We start from the raw sequence: 15553 nt of genomic DNA, 5'->3' as shown, positions 1-15553 counted from the left end.
TTTAAACTGTAAAAGTCAGGGTCGTGACTAGGAATAATTTTCAGTCAAAGGGCAAAAATCGAATGAGTAGGCAGTTCAGTACACTAATGGGAACACATTTATGGTCATCAAGAGTGTCAATTGCTATTCCATACTGCATGTCAGTCATAGTTCTTTGGAAAAAAAATTTGGTGGTTAAAAATACCCATTTCCTCAGATGAATTCACTACAAACCAAGTAAGTGTGCAGAGATGTGTTCGATCATGGACTCACGCACACAGAGGGATAGTTTGTGCACAGTTTGCCTAGGGATAACTCAGGTTTAGGTGAAATAAGGAGCCCCAGAAGTCCAGTCAGAGCTAGGGAGCAGCTGAATTCCCACAGGATTAATATGCTTCAAATGTTGCCCATATCAACCCTTCTGCACCCATTCCAAGATTTACTTGGCTAAAAGAAAAGTTCATCTCAGGTTACAAGCAGTGATGGGTACGAACAACCTCCTGGTTTTAGAAATATGCAACCTCAGAAGGTCAGTTGCAAGGGAGTTGCAACAAGATGCAGGTCTCTTGAGGTCTTGAGTGCTCCCTGAGGCATCTGGTGGGCCACTGTGAGATACAGGAAGATACTAGATGGGCCTTTGGCCTGATCCAGCTGGGCTCTTCTTAGTGGGAACAAAACAAGATCAAGTCAAGCCCTGTGGTTTCCACTAATTTATTTACTACTGTGGGTATGCTGTAAAGTGGTTCCCAAACTATCAGGACCTGCGATGCCCCCACACTATGAATGCAGCGCACGGCTCCGGGAAGTCATTGGCAACTGTGTTTGGAAGCCTGAAACATTGCTACAAACAGAGGAAAGGGGACCAGAGAGGATGAGAGGGCTTTTCCCAGCATGCGAAAACAGTGTTGGAGCTCTTCCTGCTGCACCGAGCCGCTAACCGTTGCTTGGAGCACTGCAGTGTATTCTCCCCGCCAGGAGACCAATGTCCCACTACACCCCAGCAAGTGCTTCACTATGCCCCAGATGCACAGTTTGGGAACCACTGCTTTAGTCTGTGGCAGTTTGCACATTATACTTGACAGCCACTGCATGACAACAGAGAGGGGAAAGGAAACTCATTCTTCTTCCTGACATCACTGGGAGACAGGAGATTCTGGGGCTGCACCATGCAAGAGTCTGGCTGATAAACAGCCAGCAGATTCATTCAAAAGCTATGTGCCAGCACACTTCAGCTCTAGCCCATCTTCTGCCTCAAGCTACTGAGCAATGTCTGCTAATAAGAGCACCTCCCCATAATATCAATGTATCAATGTAAACTAAATGTAAATGTAAATCTAATACCAAATATCAATGTAAACTGGTTGTATATAGATATAGTCCTAAGAAACCAGCAGTAGAACATAATAGTGTTCTTTCCAGTCACTACAATCATTGCTGCAAGCCATAACAACGTTCAGCCCAATCCACAATGACATTTCTCTAAGTAACTATAGCCCATTTGGAAGCAGTATGTAGAGGAAAATAAGACACGAACTTGCATGTGGTATGAAGCATGCTTAAGAGCAAGGAACAAACAGAATTTTGTTACCTATCCTAATTCGGTTTGGCAATGCAAGGTGAAGGGACATGAGAATAATCTGAATACTTACCAAAGCATTGGAGTTTGACAGGATCATAGTAAGTGCCTTGTTTGCAGTAACACTCATAGCCTGGCTGAGTATTTAAACAGAAGCCATTCTTACATATTTCTTGTCCAAAAAGCAAACATTCATCAGCATCTGCAGAGATATGATAAAGGTATAAAACTCTTTATTTAGACATGTGGGTGGAATATGAACTTGCAGAATATCTTGCCAGGACAGACTGTAGATACCAGAAGCAGTGTTATTCCCTAGGTTAAGCCAGAACAAAACAACAGAGAGCAGCTGTGAAGAGTAGAGAAAATTTTGGCTCTATCCCTACCATTTATCAGCCAAAGAATTTGGCTTGACACACAGAAGAGAGTATATTTCTCTTTATAAAGCTACTGCTGAAATAACCTGTATTTTCTTCAGGGCAAAACAATTATCTAGGGACCATAATTCATTTTTCTGACCTGGTTCTTGACCTGTACAACCCACTATATCAAAATAATTGCAAGGTTAAAAGAGTGATCAAGGCCTATAACATATTGTTCTAGAGATGGATCCAAAGCTGAAAAATGAATAAAACCTGACAAGATCTAGGATTCTGTTCATGGACCCATTTGGTCAGGTTCACAACCTTCAGTCTCAAAAGACTATGGTATAAGCCTACAGCACCTGGTATTCCCAAGCGGTCTCCCATCCAAATACTAACCAGGCCTGACCCTGCTTAGCTTCCAAGATCATGGTATAAGCCTACAGCACCCGGCAACATTTTGCTGTATTCACACATATTGTATCTTGAAATATATGGATTTCAACATGCAGTACAGGCATGGCATTGCACACTCCTATCCCTGGATCTACCTGTTTGAAGGTGGATCCAGGCACTATGAACTACTGCCCTGGATCAGCGTGCAGTTGCTGGCAGCCCCTCTCTTGACCTTAATGCTCATGGGTTTAATTTCAAGAAGAACGAATGGGTAAAGGAATTGCACAGCTTCACCATGCGGCTGAACTTTTACTCTGTATTTTGATAATGTGGATTGTTGGCCCAACTCCTGCCATTCTCAGAGGCTGATTCATATATGTATAACTACATTCATATATGTATAACTTACTGCTCAATGCCTTAGTGGTCAAGGTGAGTTTATATATGTCTTTCAATCACTGAATGTAATAATGTATGTGTGTTCATCAGTTAGAGTACTTCAAATTCCAGAGACAAGCTTGAATATACTTCTCAGGCAAAGTTTTATTCAATGGAAACAACTGAAATACCGCAGTTGTAATAGTCAACAAAATAATTATAAATAACTGTAACTAATTATGTGGTGAGACAGTGAGTTATATACATGGCCATGTGAATCAATTCTCAATGAGATGCTTCTCTTTGGAAGTACAGTACTGTGTTTGTAGCAACTTGAAGACTTATGGAAGTAGTGGTTGTTTCACACATGAAAGTCATCAATTGAATGTTAAGAGTTGTCAAGTTTTTAAAAACATGCATGTGAACTCACCTTTACATACAGATGAGAAGAGCGCTAACAAGGATTCAGTTATGAATCCCACAGCAGTTACAAAATGATTTCAAAGTGTTCAGATTTAGACTTCTAAGGCCCAAATCCTAACCAACTTTCCAGCACTGGCATAGCTGTGCCAATGGGACATGTGCTGCACCCTGCAGTTGGGTGGCACTCAAAGAAGCCTTCTCAAAGTAAGGGAATGTGTTTCCTTACCTAGGATCTGCATTGCCCTTATGTCGGTACTGGAAAGTGGGTTAGGATTGCGCCCTAAATGAAATAGCAGCAGCAAGGCAACAGGGTGTATGGGTAATAGGGAGGAGTTTAAACAAAGGCAGAGATGGCTATAATACTTAGGATATTGACTGTCATGGATAATGCTATTAAGACCCACCTAGGCTTACCAGACTTTAAAGAAGGAGATCTAGAAAGAAAAAATATTTTATTTCTAAGTAATAATAACCAAAAAAAGACCCCCAAACATTTATCGGTATCTACCTATATTTGCTCACTTACACTTAAAAATTTCACCCCCTGTTTTTAAACTGCAGGAGCAAACCTCTTTGCAGGATAATAAGAAGCTACAGTATCTGATTTTTGAATAATCTCAGGGCTTGAGGCCATTAGTTCTCTGATCTTTCCATCACCTTTCTAGGACCCACCAACAATCAAGTTGTGACCTACAGTTTGGGAACCACTGCAGTAGACTATTTAGGACATGCCGTTCCTTCTTTTTACCTTTCACTGACCGGTACAGGTTTTACCAACACTGATTCTACCTTTGGTTTGCAATCCAATCACCATTTCCTGGTTTTTTGTGTATTTCAAGATTTATGACTGCAGCTGTTTGTGGGTTGTTCCCAATATTTTGGGAATGCTTAGCATCCATCAATAGTGCTCCTCTGGTTGAATGGTTTGCATCAGTGCTGATGCCTTGGGCCAATATAAAATTGTGGCTGTTATATTTTATCAGCCTACTTATTTGTGAAATGTCAGGCACGTTGCTAGGAATATAGTACATAACTGCATACTAAGCGCTTTACTCATCTGAACATGTTCTGCTTTAATAATCACTTTTCCATTGATATATAATCCTGTTTCCATGTGTGGCTGAAGTCAGGATACCTTCAGTTGCCTGCTGATGCAAATGGGACTACTCTGAAGGTAGTGCTCTGAGATTTGTGGTCTGTGTCAAGTACTTCACCATACCTCCATCCTCTGTAATTGCTTTCATGCACTCTGCTTATGTTGGCTGAGGGAACATCCCTATTTTGTGCCCCTTTTCTTGCTTCATGTTGTGTCTGATTTAAAATCCTGCTGAGAATTAACAATTTGTTTTTGGCGCCTGCTCTGGAGATTCCAGTGATGGTGGCTTCCTCTCCTTAGCCATAACTATAAATATTACTGCACAGCATTCTAAAGGTACTTATCGCTCTGGTATCTGGGGGATTTTGACATAACTTAAACTGACAGACAGATATTTCTACAAACTTGGGGAAAATTGCTTGGTAGTTGTAACTGTAATGCCTTCAATATAATGAAGCTCATACTTAGCAGACACTGCAGAAAGCATACAAAATTAATATTAGTGGTTTTAATTATAATTTAGAGAAAAAATACACTATAGTCCAACACAGGGGTGCTCACACTTTTTTGGTTCAAGAGCTACTTTGAAACCCAGCAAGGCCTCGAGATCTACCAGAGTTTTTTTACAATGTTCGCACCATCATAACATATAACATTTATGTGTACAATGTATGTTGGTGTACCTTGCATAACCGCATGAGCCAATATTGCACAACACAACATAATTAACTATAAACATTTTTTGTAATTACTTGAGTTTACTTTGATGACTTGCACTGAAGTGAATCAGCCAAGGATGCATAGTCCAGACAGTAGCTGCTGACAGCCAGCCTCAAGCACACTTCCAAATGTTCATCAGTCATGGTAGAACAGTACTTGGACTTAATGATCTTCATGTAGGAAAAGGCTGACTCACATAAATAAGTGGAGCCCTTCCTGGCTCAGGTGCTCTTATATCCCTGAGGGCCCTATTGCCTTCAAGTGGCTGCAGCTGTGCAGCACATTCTGCTGGATGCCCAGGCCTTACCCTTAAAGGGGCCACTGCTGACACCACATCTACCTCCTCACCAGATCTTCCTCGATTCCAATACAAGTGGGGGGGGGGAGCAGATCTCTATACAGACCAGTGCAAAAACAGGGGAAAGGTGTGGGGGAGGGAAGATCTCTATATAGACATCACAGCAAGACCAGTGCAAAACCCCTTGCACACAGAACCAACAGATGGAAGTTGGGGGGGGGGCAGATCTCCATACATACCAGTGCAAAAACGGGGGAAAGGTAAGTCAGCCCCAGTAGAGTCAACGGGGCTCACTCCCAGGGATGCATGGACAGGAGCTCACTCCCAGGGATGCATGGACAGGAGCTCACTCCCAGGGATGCATCACTCCCAGGACGGGCTCACTCCCAGGGATGCTTGGACAGGAGCTCACTCCCAGGGATGCGTGGACAGGAGCTCACTCCCAGGGATGCGTCACTCCCAGGGAGCTCACTCCCAGGACAGGGCTCACTCCCAGGGATGCGTGGATGGGAGAGAAGCCTGCGATCGACTCATTTTGCCTCGCGATTGACCGGTAGATCGTGAACGACATATTGAGCACCCCTGGTCCAACACATAACTTTCTAATTTTATGAATTATTCATGTCCACCTTTTGTCACACTAGGAGTTTGACTTTTTTTCCAGGCTTGCTTCTTTCAATTTATCATGCAATTATTATGCTATTTCCTAAAAATCAGGTCAAGATTAGACAGGGCATATATAAACTGGGTCACACTGCTCAGGTGTAAACATTTGAAAAGAATTACTCCCCATTTCTATGAAAGCAACAGTATAAACTATGCCAGTAATTTTTTAAATATCTGCTGAATAGCTCTAAAGGTAAAAGATTAAAATACTTACTTTTCTAGGAAGGATGAATAGACTATATAAATATTTTTACAGTCACTTTTCCAGAAACTGAGCAGCTTTAAGTTCTCCCCCCCCCCTTTTAAATTTGGGACAAAATCTGATAGCCATACTATCAAAATAAAGATTTTAACGTATCCCATATCTGAAGGAGGGCACATCATGGCATGTGGAATGAGAATTATGATTGGAAAGGGGAAATGAGGAATTCTAAAATTATGGTGGTAAGGGAGAGCCAGAGAAATTCATGCAGATAAAGGAATGCAGGTGAAAACAAAAGGAAATACAGTAATGGAATTTATTGGCTGACCTGATTAAACTGCCCAAATGGCACAAGCTCAAGTGTGGAGACTGACCTGCTCATATTGTAAGAATTTAAAAAGACATTTTGAGCAGCACCAAACCAGCACATCACACCAACATTTTTAACAGTGATTGCACCAGGGTTGTGGGCAGATACTACATTTTTAAAGATTAACGTTAGGATGTCCAGCAATCTACTGGTCTATAAATATTCTACATACACAAACTGCAAGGTCCTAAATAAGCCCATCAAACAGGTATATTTTCACCTAATCCTAGAAGTATCATATGCTTACTCCAATATCTAATTAAAGTGACAGGCTTAAAGTGACAGACACAGGCTCCTCAGTGTATTCTGAAAATGCACTAGGCTGTGCATGTTTTTAAAGATTTATTTAAGCTTCACAAATTAAGCCACAAATCAGTACATATCAAGAGAAAGGATCATAGTTCAAGCAAGGTGTATTGGGAGCAACTAGGAGCAAACCCAGCTGACATCAGAAACCAGTAACTGCCCAAATAAGACTACATTTTCTCAAGTAGAGAATAATTATGGACAAACTGAGTGAAGACTGGCCTAGGCAAAGAGGACCAGCTACATATGGTACCTATGGGAAGCTTCTTTCATCCCTGCAACACTTAATGGATTGCTTGGCACCTCAAGGGGGAAATGAGATTCCTCACTCTTGCCTCAAAACTTTGAATTGAATAGTGTGACACAGAGAAAGCTGCTAAAACAATTCAGGTTGTAAGGACTGAAATGCATCACTTACATGCAATCGAGGCTCCATTCAAGCATTGCTGATCCAATGCAGGACTTTTTCTGTTATTTCACTATTGAAATATGATCACCCAACCCTGGGGGCTGGGGATAAGAATAGGCCCTCAGTTTGGCTGTACTTGTTGTAAGAGGCGACTAAACAGCCACCGGGTAGATGGGACTCGATAGCCTGGGAAGGAAAACTCTGATCCCAAACCTCCACTGCCTTGTGGCTACATCCAATTATGGAAAAGGCTTCAGGAGTCAACCTCGAGGCAAAATCCGGAGCCGAAGTCCCTGAGGCAGTTCATGGCTGAACACAGTCACGTTCTGACAACTCCTGCGACGCTGCTGGAACAAACCATATTGGCTTCTGCCTTTCCATTGGACCATTTCAGCGACATGGAGAGGGGGGATTTGCTGCATGGGTGACAACCTGTCCTCCATACCTACTTTACCCAGGCTTTGCGCAGTGGAGAGGGCACTCTGTACCAGAACCACCATTCAGAGCGCGATACCATAGTCTTCCGAGACTGAAGGATGCCAACATATGATCATTACATATACTTCAAACTGGATGCATGTGTTAAAGGACTCATTCAAGTCATTTTAATTTGAAGCTTAAAGACAAGTGCAGAGGCTTGCTCTTACTGCTTTTGATGTGGCTATTTTGCTGCTATTTTATAGCACAAGCCTCAGAAAGTCTACTCAAGCGAGCCCCATTGAGTTCAGTGGGACTTATTTTTTAGTAGACATGTACAGTGGGACTTATTTTTTTAGGAGACATTTAGTAGATGTTTTAGTAGACAGAAGACAATTTAGTAGAATTGCACAGTTAGTTTTTATTATTTGTGTTGAGCAGTTTGTTTCAGCGATGGCTGAATTGAAGCTTTTGAATTGTGGTGCTGGAAAAATTTTTTAAGTATACCATGGATAGCCAGAGTAACCAATACAGAAGTGTTGGCCTATAAAACCAGATACATCATTAGAAGTCAAAATTGCAAGACTCTGCCTGATTTACTTTGGCCCTGTCATGTGTGCAGAGAAGTCAATGATATTAGGAATTGTCAGTGGAACAAGAAGCAGCAAGCAAAGAAAGTGCTAGCTTGATACCAACAAAACAAAGATGAACGTCCAGTAATCGAAAGAAGCTGTACTTGACAGGGTAATACAGAAATATAAAGTTGCCAAGAGTATAAAGTTGCCAAGAGTTGGTCACAACTGAATGGATAAAATCAACCAACCAAGTTGGTTTCAGTATTGGAAGCATCCTGACTAGCGCTTTTGCTGTTGTGAGTCGGCTTTTTGAATGGAAGCTCCTTCAAGAAACTGTTTGCGCAAGGGTATCTGTGTGAGCAGAACGCTCCTTCTGTTCATGGAGGAAGCTCCCAATGGCAGAAGCGCTAACTGGGATGTTACTCATTATCCTTATTTTTTATTACTGTAATGAACTCAGCTGGGCGGAAAGTCAGCACATTAATTAAAAGCAAATAAATGTAAAACATAAGAACAGCCCCACTGGATCAGGCCATAGGCCTATCTAGTCCAGCTTCCTGTATCTCACAGCTGCCCACCAAATGCCCCACAGAGCACACCAAACAACAAGAGACCTTAATCCTGGTGCCCTCTCCTGCATCTGGCATTCTGACATAGCTCATTTCTAAAATCAGGAGGTTGCACATACACATCATGGCTTGTAGCCCGTAATGGATTTTCCCTCCAGAAACTTGTCCAATCCCCTTTTAAAGGCATCCAGGCCAGATGCTGTCACCACATCCTGTGGCAAGGAGTTCCACAGACCAACCACACGCTGAGTAAAGAAATATTTTCTTTTGTCTGTTCTAACTCTCCCAACACTCAATTTTAGTGGATGTCCCCTGGTTCTGGTGTTATGTGAGAGTGTAAAGAGCATCTCTCTATCCACTTTATCCTTCCCCTGCATAATTTTGTATGTCTCGATCATGTCCCCCCCACAGGGGCCTCTTTTCTAGGCCGAAGAGGTTCAAACACCATAGCCTTTCCTGGTAAGGAAGGTGCCCCAATCATCTTAGTCGCTCTCTTTTGCACCTTTGCCATTTCCACTATGTCCTTTGTGAGATGTGGCAACCAGAACTGGACTCAATACTCCAGGTGTGGCCTTACCATCGATTTGTACAACAGTATTATATTATTAGCCGTTTTTTCTCAATACCTTTTCTAATGATCGCAAGCATAGAATTGGCCTTCTTTACTGCTGCCGCACATTGGGTCGATACTTTCACCGACCTGTCCACCACCACCCCAAGATCTCTCTCCTAATCTGCCACAGACAGCTCAAAACCCATCAGCCTATATATGAAGTTTTGATTTTTTGTCCAAATGTGCATGACTTTACACTTACTTACACTGAAACATATTGCCATTTTGCTGCCCATTCTGCCAGTTTAGAGAGATCCTTCTGGAGCTCCTCACAATCATTTCTGGTCTTCACCACTCAGAAAAGTTTGGTGTCGTCTGCAAACTTAACCTCCTCACTGCTCAGTCCTGTCTCCAGGTCATTTATGAAGAGGTTGAAAAGCACTGGTCCCAGGACAGATCCTTGGGGCACACCGCTTTTCACCTCTCTCCATTGTGAAAACTGCCCATTGACACCCACTCTCTGTTTCCTGGTCTTCAACCAGTTCTCAATCCATGAGAGGACCTGCCCTCTAATTGCCTGACTGTGGAGTTTTTTTCAGTAGCCTTTGGTGAGGGACCGTGTCGAATGCCTTCTGAAAGTCAGATATATAATGTCCATGGGTTCTCCCACATCCACATGCCTGTTGACTTTTTCAAAGAATTCTAAAAGTTTCGTGAGGCAAGGCTTACCCTTACAGAAGCCATGCTGATTCTCCCTCAGCAAGGCTTGTTCATATGTGTTTTGAGATTCTATCTTTGATGAGGCATTCCACCATTTTACCCGGTATAGATGTTAGGCTGACCGGCCTATAGTTTCCCGGGTCCCCCCTCTTTCCCTTTTTAAAGATCGGTGTGACATCTGCTGTCCTCCAATCCTCTGGCAATGTGGCCATTTTGAGGGACAAGTTGCATATCTTAGTCAAGAGATCAGCAACTTCATTCTTCAATTCCTTAATAACCCTTGGGTGGATGCCATCAGGGCCTGGTGACTTATTGATCTTTAATTTATCAATGAGGTCTGAAACATCTTCTGTTTTAACCTCTGTCTGCCTTAATTCCTTGGTCAGGAGGGGCCGTTCTGGCAGCGGTATCTGCCCGAGGTCTTCTGCCATGAAGACAGATGCAAAGAACTCATTCAAGTTCTCTGCCATCTCTAAGTCTCCTTTTATTTCCCCTTTCCCTTCCTCACCATCCAACCACTTCTCTGATGGCCAACCACTTCTCTGACGGGTTTCCTGCTTCTAACATATTTGAAGAAGCTTTTATTATTCCCCTTAATGCTGCTGGCCATGTGTTCCTCATAGTCTCTCTTGGCCTCCCGTATCACTTTCTTACATTTCTTTTGCCACAGCTTATGTTCCTTTTTATTCACCTCATTAGGGCAAGACTTCCATTGACGGAAGGAAGCTTCCTTGCTCTTTATGGCCTCTCTAACTTGGCTGGTTAGCCATGTGGGCACCCTCCTGGACTTAGTCTAGCCCTTCTTCCTTTGTGGTATACACTTTGTGGTATACACTTCTATTACTGTTGTTTTAAGCAGCCTCCATGGACTCTGGAGAGATTGGACTCTTTTTACTTTCCCTTTCAACCTCCTTCTAACCAGCCTCCTCATTTGAGGGAGGTCCGCTCGTCAGAAGTCAAGGGTTTTTGTGAGAGATTTGCCCGGTATTCTTCCCCTGACGTGCATGTCGAAACGGATCGCTGCATGATCACTGTTTCCCAATGGCTCAGTAACATTAACATCTCTAACCAGGTCCTGAGTACCGCACAATATTAAATCCAGAGTCACCTGTCCTCAGGTGGGCTCCATGACTAGCTGCTCTAAGGCACAGTCATTTAGCATGTCAAGGAATCCAGTCTCCTCTTTGTTACCAGAATACAAATTGACCCATGTTGACCAGAATATGAATTGATCCCAAATTTAGGGATGTTTTCTAAAAAATTCCCTCAAATTATTTGTGATGGTTGTAGCTCTCCCTTGTCAAAACAGTGAAGAGCTGAAACAAGGATGTTGGATGCATTACCAAGCATGTTTGTCTTACCTGTAAAATCTTCCACCCTCCCGCCCTTCTGGCAATTTTCCACAACTCTTTGTGGGTAACCGTCAGCAAGGGGCAACAGGGTTGCATTTCCACTCCCCCCTCCATTCAAAAAAGGGGAAATAGGAAAGCTTCATTTGCTCCTGCTGATATATTCCTGTGGTCAAATCTGCTTCGCTATGTGGTATCACGATGCCACCAGGTTCACGATGTGATTTTCTAACTGGCTGGGATCATTTGAGGATAAGCTCTTTCAAGTTAATCAACCTGTTGAACAACTACTGCAATCTGTAATGAGAAGCAGTGCTTCAGGAAAACAGTGACTAAGAACAGGAGTGAAAGAGTGCCAAGTAAAAGTTACTGCAGACTTTGCTGCCACCCCAAATCCCCTACCTTCACATAAAAAAATGAAACTCATAAACATTCAGCAAAGTGCTATATGGAAACAGAAATTTAACTGGGCTCTACCATCTTCTAGGTTGATATTCGAAACATTCTATATATGTGTAATTGGGGCTGACCTTTATAGCTTGGTGCAACAACTCCATGAGACGGATCTCCAGAGGGTATGAACCCTTTTCCTTCAGGGCACAATTCAGTAAACTCAGCTAGCAGGAAGAGAAAACAATAATCAAATCAGAAATGCATTCATGGATCAAGATGTGAAAAGAATGGCAACTTTTCCATAGTAATTGGCTTTTTTCATTCTGTTTTCCTAACTCTCAATTTCTCATTTAATATTATGCATTTTTGATACTATGCATCTTTGGAAAAATGAGAACATGAGATTCAGCTATGTGTCCCCATATGATTTTATAGACAGTGGCCATGACCCATAAGACACTGAGTGCACAGACTTCACACTTAGAGATGGAAAGGCACTTAGGAAAAAGGGCACACTGATCTTTGGCTTTCTATAATCTAACGTGGGTATCCATAAACTTATAGTGAAATATTCAAGGAACAACTGCCTTATCTGAGTAGTCCCTTCAAAGTCAATTGGACCTATATATGCTTAACCCTGCACCAGCAGATCACTCCGTTTTCAGTCAACCTAATGTTCGCTTGATGGCAGGAAACAGATCAGAAAAAGGAAGCATATAAATTGTACGGAAAATAGCCAAATGTCAAAGTAAACAAGCTTTGCAAAAGCATTCAGATTTCCTCTTCGGCCACCTTTTCACTGTCAAACCTAATTCAGCTGCCAGTGATTGAAAGGTAATGCTAAGGTAAAAATGAGAGCAAGAAATGATTTTTCTTTGAAGAAGCTTGACCTGAACAATTGTCAGTTTCTCTTTGCGTGATGTATCCCACCTGGAAATGAGGAAAAAAAAAACCCTGCACATGATCACACACAGCTATTATAGTTGAAACAAATCAATGTGGACATATTTTGTGATGTCCACAGGAGCTTTGCATGGATGTTCAGGGAGGGTTGCAGAATATAATATCTAAGAGCCAGGATGGCTTGGGCTGCAATTCTAACCTCAGGCCTGCACAATTTCAGTGCTGAATACAAGTGAGCCTAGCGGCCCTGCTGTGCCGGCGCTGAATAGGACTGGACCGTAAAACAGGTAAAATCCCCGATCCAATTACTGAATTGTTAACATTCAACCAGCACCAGCGAGTACAAAATGGTCACTTACCACTTCCCAGCACAGGACATGGAAATATTTCACAGTTATCACCCCAGCCAGCACCCAAAGTACAGCAGCATTCTTGTTTTGTAACGTTGGATGTTAGAACGTTATCACAAAAATTTGCATCATTTAGATTGTAGTAACATTCTTTCTTTTCATCTGCTGGTTCCTTGGTGTCTTCTGGCATATCTAAACATAAAAAAAATAAAACATACAACAGCTTGCTTCCAAAAGACTACCATATTCAAGAAAAAAATTTGTTTTTTCTTCATAATATCTACGAAGAACATCACCAATTTGCAATACCGATCATCTAATATTTGGCCGTTGGTCAGTACATATGCTGGGCAAATGTACCAAATATAACCAAATATATGTATTTATGTATTTGTTTGCTTATAGGCTGGCATCCTTGATCCAACACTATGGAACTAGCTGTCAACCAACAGCCCACATACCAAGAGGAACTGTGGACGTGGTGGGAGCATCTTTAATGACATTCCAACTTGGCTTCTCACTTTCTCTCCCATTCACATTTCCATGCATTAACCTCTCTGGACCATATTATGGCTACATAAAGCTAAGGAGACACGGAGTGACTGTTCAAGATTAAAACACTATGCCAGCAGATTCCAAATTTCTTACCTCCACAATCCACTTCATAGTCCATGAAGGACAGTTGGCCCACCAAGACCAGGAAGCTTGAGGCAACATGAGGTGAAAGTTGTTTCTGGATTGTGCTGACCTGCAACCTATGACATTGGCAGCATCACACCCCATATTGCCTTCTTTGTCAATGATGCACCAAATCTCCATTATCATTTCTTGTCTTTGTTTTGTGCTAAGTTACACTGAATGCACACCTCGTGACTGTCTCCGTTGGCAAACATTGAATGGAATGCACGTATAACAGTTTTTCTTGCTGTTTTTACCTTTTGGTTGGAGGAGACCCAGATCAACCTTGGCATCCTCTACCACTAAACTTCCTTGACTGATCCAACAAGTCCTTAAGCCAAGGACAATCCCCCTTCCTTGAAGTAATCTCCTTGCAATGTTAGACGCAGAAAGTTTGCTTGTTGGGCGAGACTAGTGGGTGAAATGTTGTCACAGCCTTGGGCTCACACATTGCCTGTAGCCTTCAATTCAGGCTCTATAGAGCCATTGCCAGCTGCACCCTTCTGAATTGTCATTTCTTCCCTACTAAGCACTTGTTTCTACTAATCCTGACTTTCTCCTTTCTCGCTTCCTTCCCTGCATCCCACACTGTCATTCTTCTCCCGAGCTCCTCTGGAAACCCTAACTAATTTACATATGCCTCTTCTCCCCACACATTTCCCCCCTCTTTGCTCTGCTTCTTCTCCTTCCAAGGAGTTCCTCTCTCTCACCTCTGTCTTCTCACTACTTTCCTCAGGGTTTCATTGTGTGTGTATCTTAGTGATAAAAGAACAAGTTTATTACTATAAGTGAGTCCCAGATCAAACCTAATATTTTGGGTTTTTTTTAGTATTTCTCAGTAAACTTTGGCGCACCTTTTCTTTTGCTTCAGTTATTGATTCACCACTAAATTGTATAGATGTATCATTGGCCAATACACTGGATCCCTGCACACAACTGTTTTCCCCTGTGTGAGCATGCTACTTGTGCACTATTAGTCATATTCATGACAATGTGTTGCTGGCAGTGCCCAGTTTTATAGCTGCTGCTACAACAGCAGCTGTGGAGCAGCTACCAGCAGAGGGGCTGCCATGATGGCAGATCCCACATTACACTAGTGTAACCAGTGGTTTTCTCTCTGCAGAAGCATGTGTGGCCTCTGGGGAACCAAGTGCCTCCGGAACAAAGAGCCAGGTAAGGAACTGCGAGTTTAGCATCTGGGCAAGGAGAAGGCAAGTGGACCTCTGAGTTTTGGAGAAGGAGAGGAGGAGGACAAGAAGGAGAAGGTAAGTGTACTCTAACTCTTTGTCTTTCTAACTCCTTGTCTTCTAACTTTAAATCAACTTTAAATCAACATTGAAAATTAGCTTTACCTAAGCTTTACCTAAGTCAGCACCTAATCTAACCTAAGGGAGGGAATCTAAGGTCCAGCGAGTTGGGGCACCGGAGCTAGGTGAGGGCAATAAAAATAAATATGTAGGTGTGTACATAGGTCTACTCTGAGCAGGAGCAGAGTCCTACTCGTGAGTAAGAGCCCAAGGGTCAGGCACTTAGAAAAATAAATAAAACAGAGGAGGATAATGTGGAAAGCAAGTTTTTCTACTTTGTTTAAATTAACCCTATACTTAACCCAAGTTAAACTTAATCAAAGTTAGAACATAATCTAAACAGTTCAGTAAATTGGGACACAGGATCTAGGTGAGAGCAATAAACAAACAAACAAACTCGAATAAAAACTAGCTTGAGGTTAAAAGAACAGTTCAGTCTAAGAGAACTGAATTAGGAGGGTAAGAACCTAGGAAGGGCCATTTCCCAACCAGACAGGGCAATTTAGCATAGTCATTGACCTTTAGGAAGTGATAAGAGCCCCATTAGGCTAATCCAGG

The 15553-nt window shown here is 42.3% G+C and overlaps 1 protein-coding gene across 9 annotated transcripts in view; it reads right to left on the bottom strand.

The window, feature by feature from the left end:
• The window catches only part of LTBP1 (latent transforming growth factor beta binding protein 1), a 244734-nt gene that overhangs the window by 25685 nt on the left and 203496 nt on the right, over nucleotides 1–15553 (bottom strand). For all 9 annotated transcript variants that reach the window (XM_066618199.1, XM_066618207.1, XM_066618215.1 and 6 more), the window contains 3 exons: nucleotides 13020–13202; nucleotides 11895–11981; nucleotides 1629–1757 (listed from right to left, as the gene is read on the bottom strand). In XM_066618199.1, the coding sequence (XP_066474296.1) occupies nucleotides 1629–1757; nucleotides 11895–11981; nucleotides 13020–13202 (399 nt within the window). The remainder of the gene's footprint in view (nucleotides 1–1628; nucleotides 1758–11894; nucleotides 11982–13019; nucleotides 13203–15553) is intronic.

The sequence above is a fragment of the Tiliqua scincoides genome, chromosome 1 (genome assembly GCF_035046505.1).
Source record: "Tiliqua scincoides isolate rTilSci1 chromosome 1, rTilSci1.hap2, whole genome shotgun sequence".
NCBI classification, from domain to species: Eukaryota; Metazoa; Chordata; class Lepidosauria; order Squamata; family Scincidae; genus Tiliqua; species Tiliqua scincoides.
The sequence above is the reverse complement of the archived record's forward strand: the minus strand, read 5'-3'. Positions and strand labels throughout refer to the sequence as shown.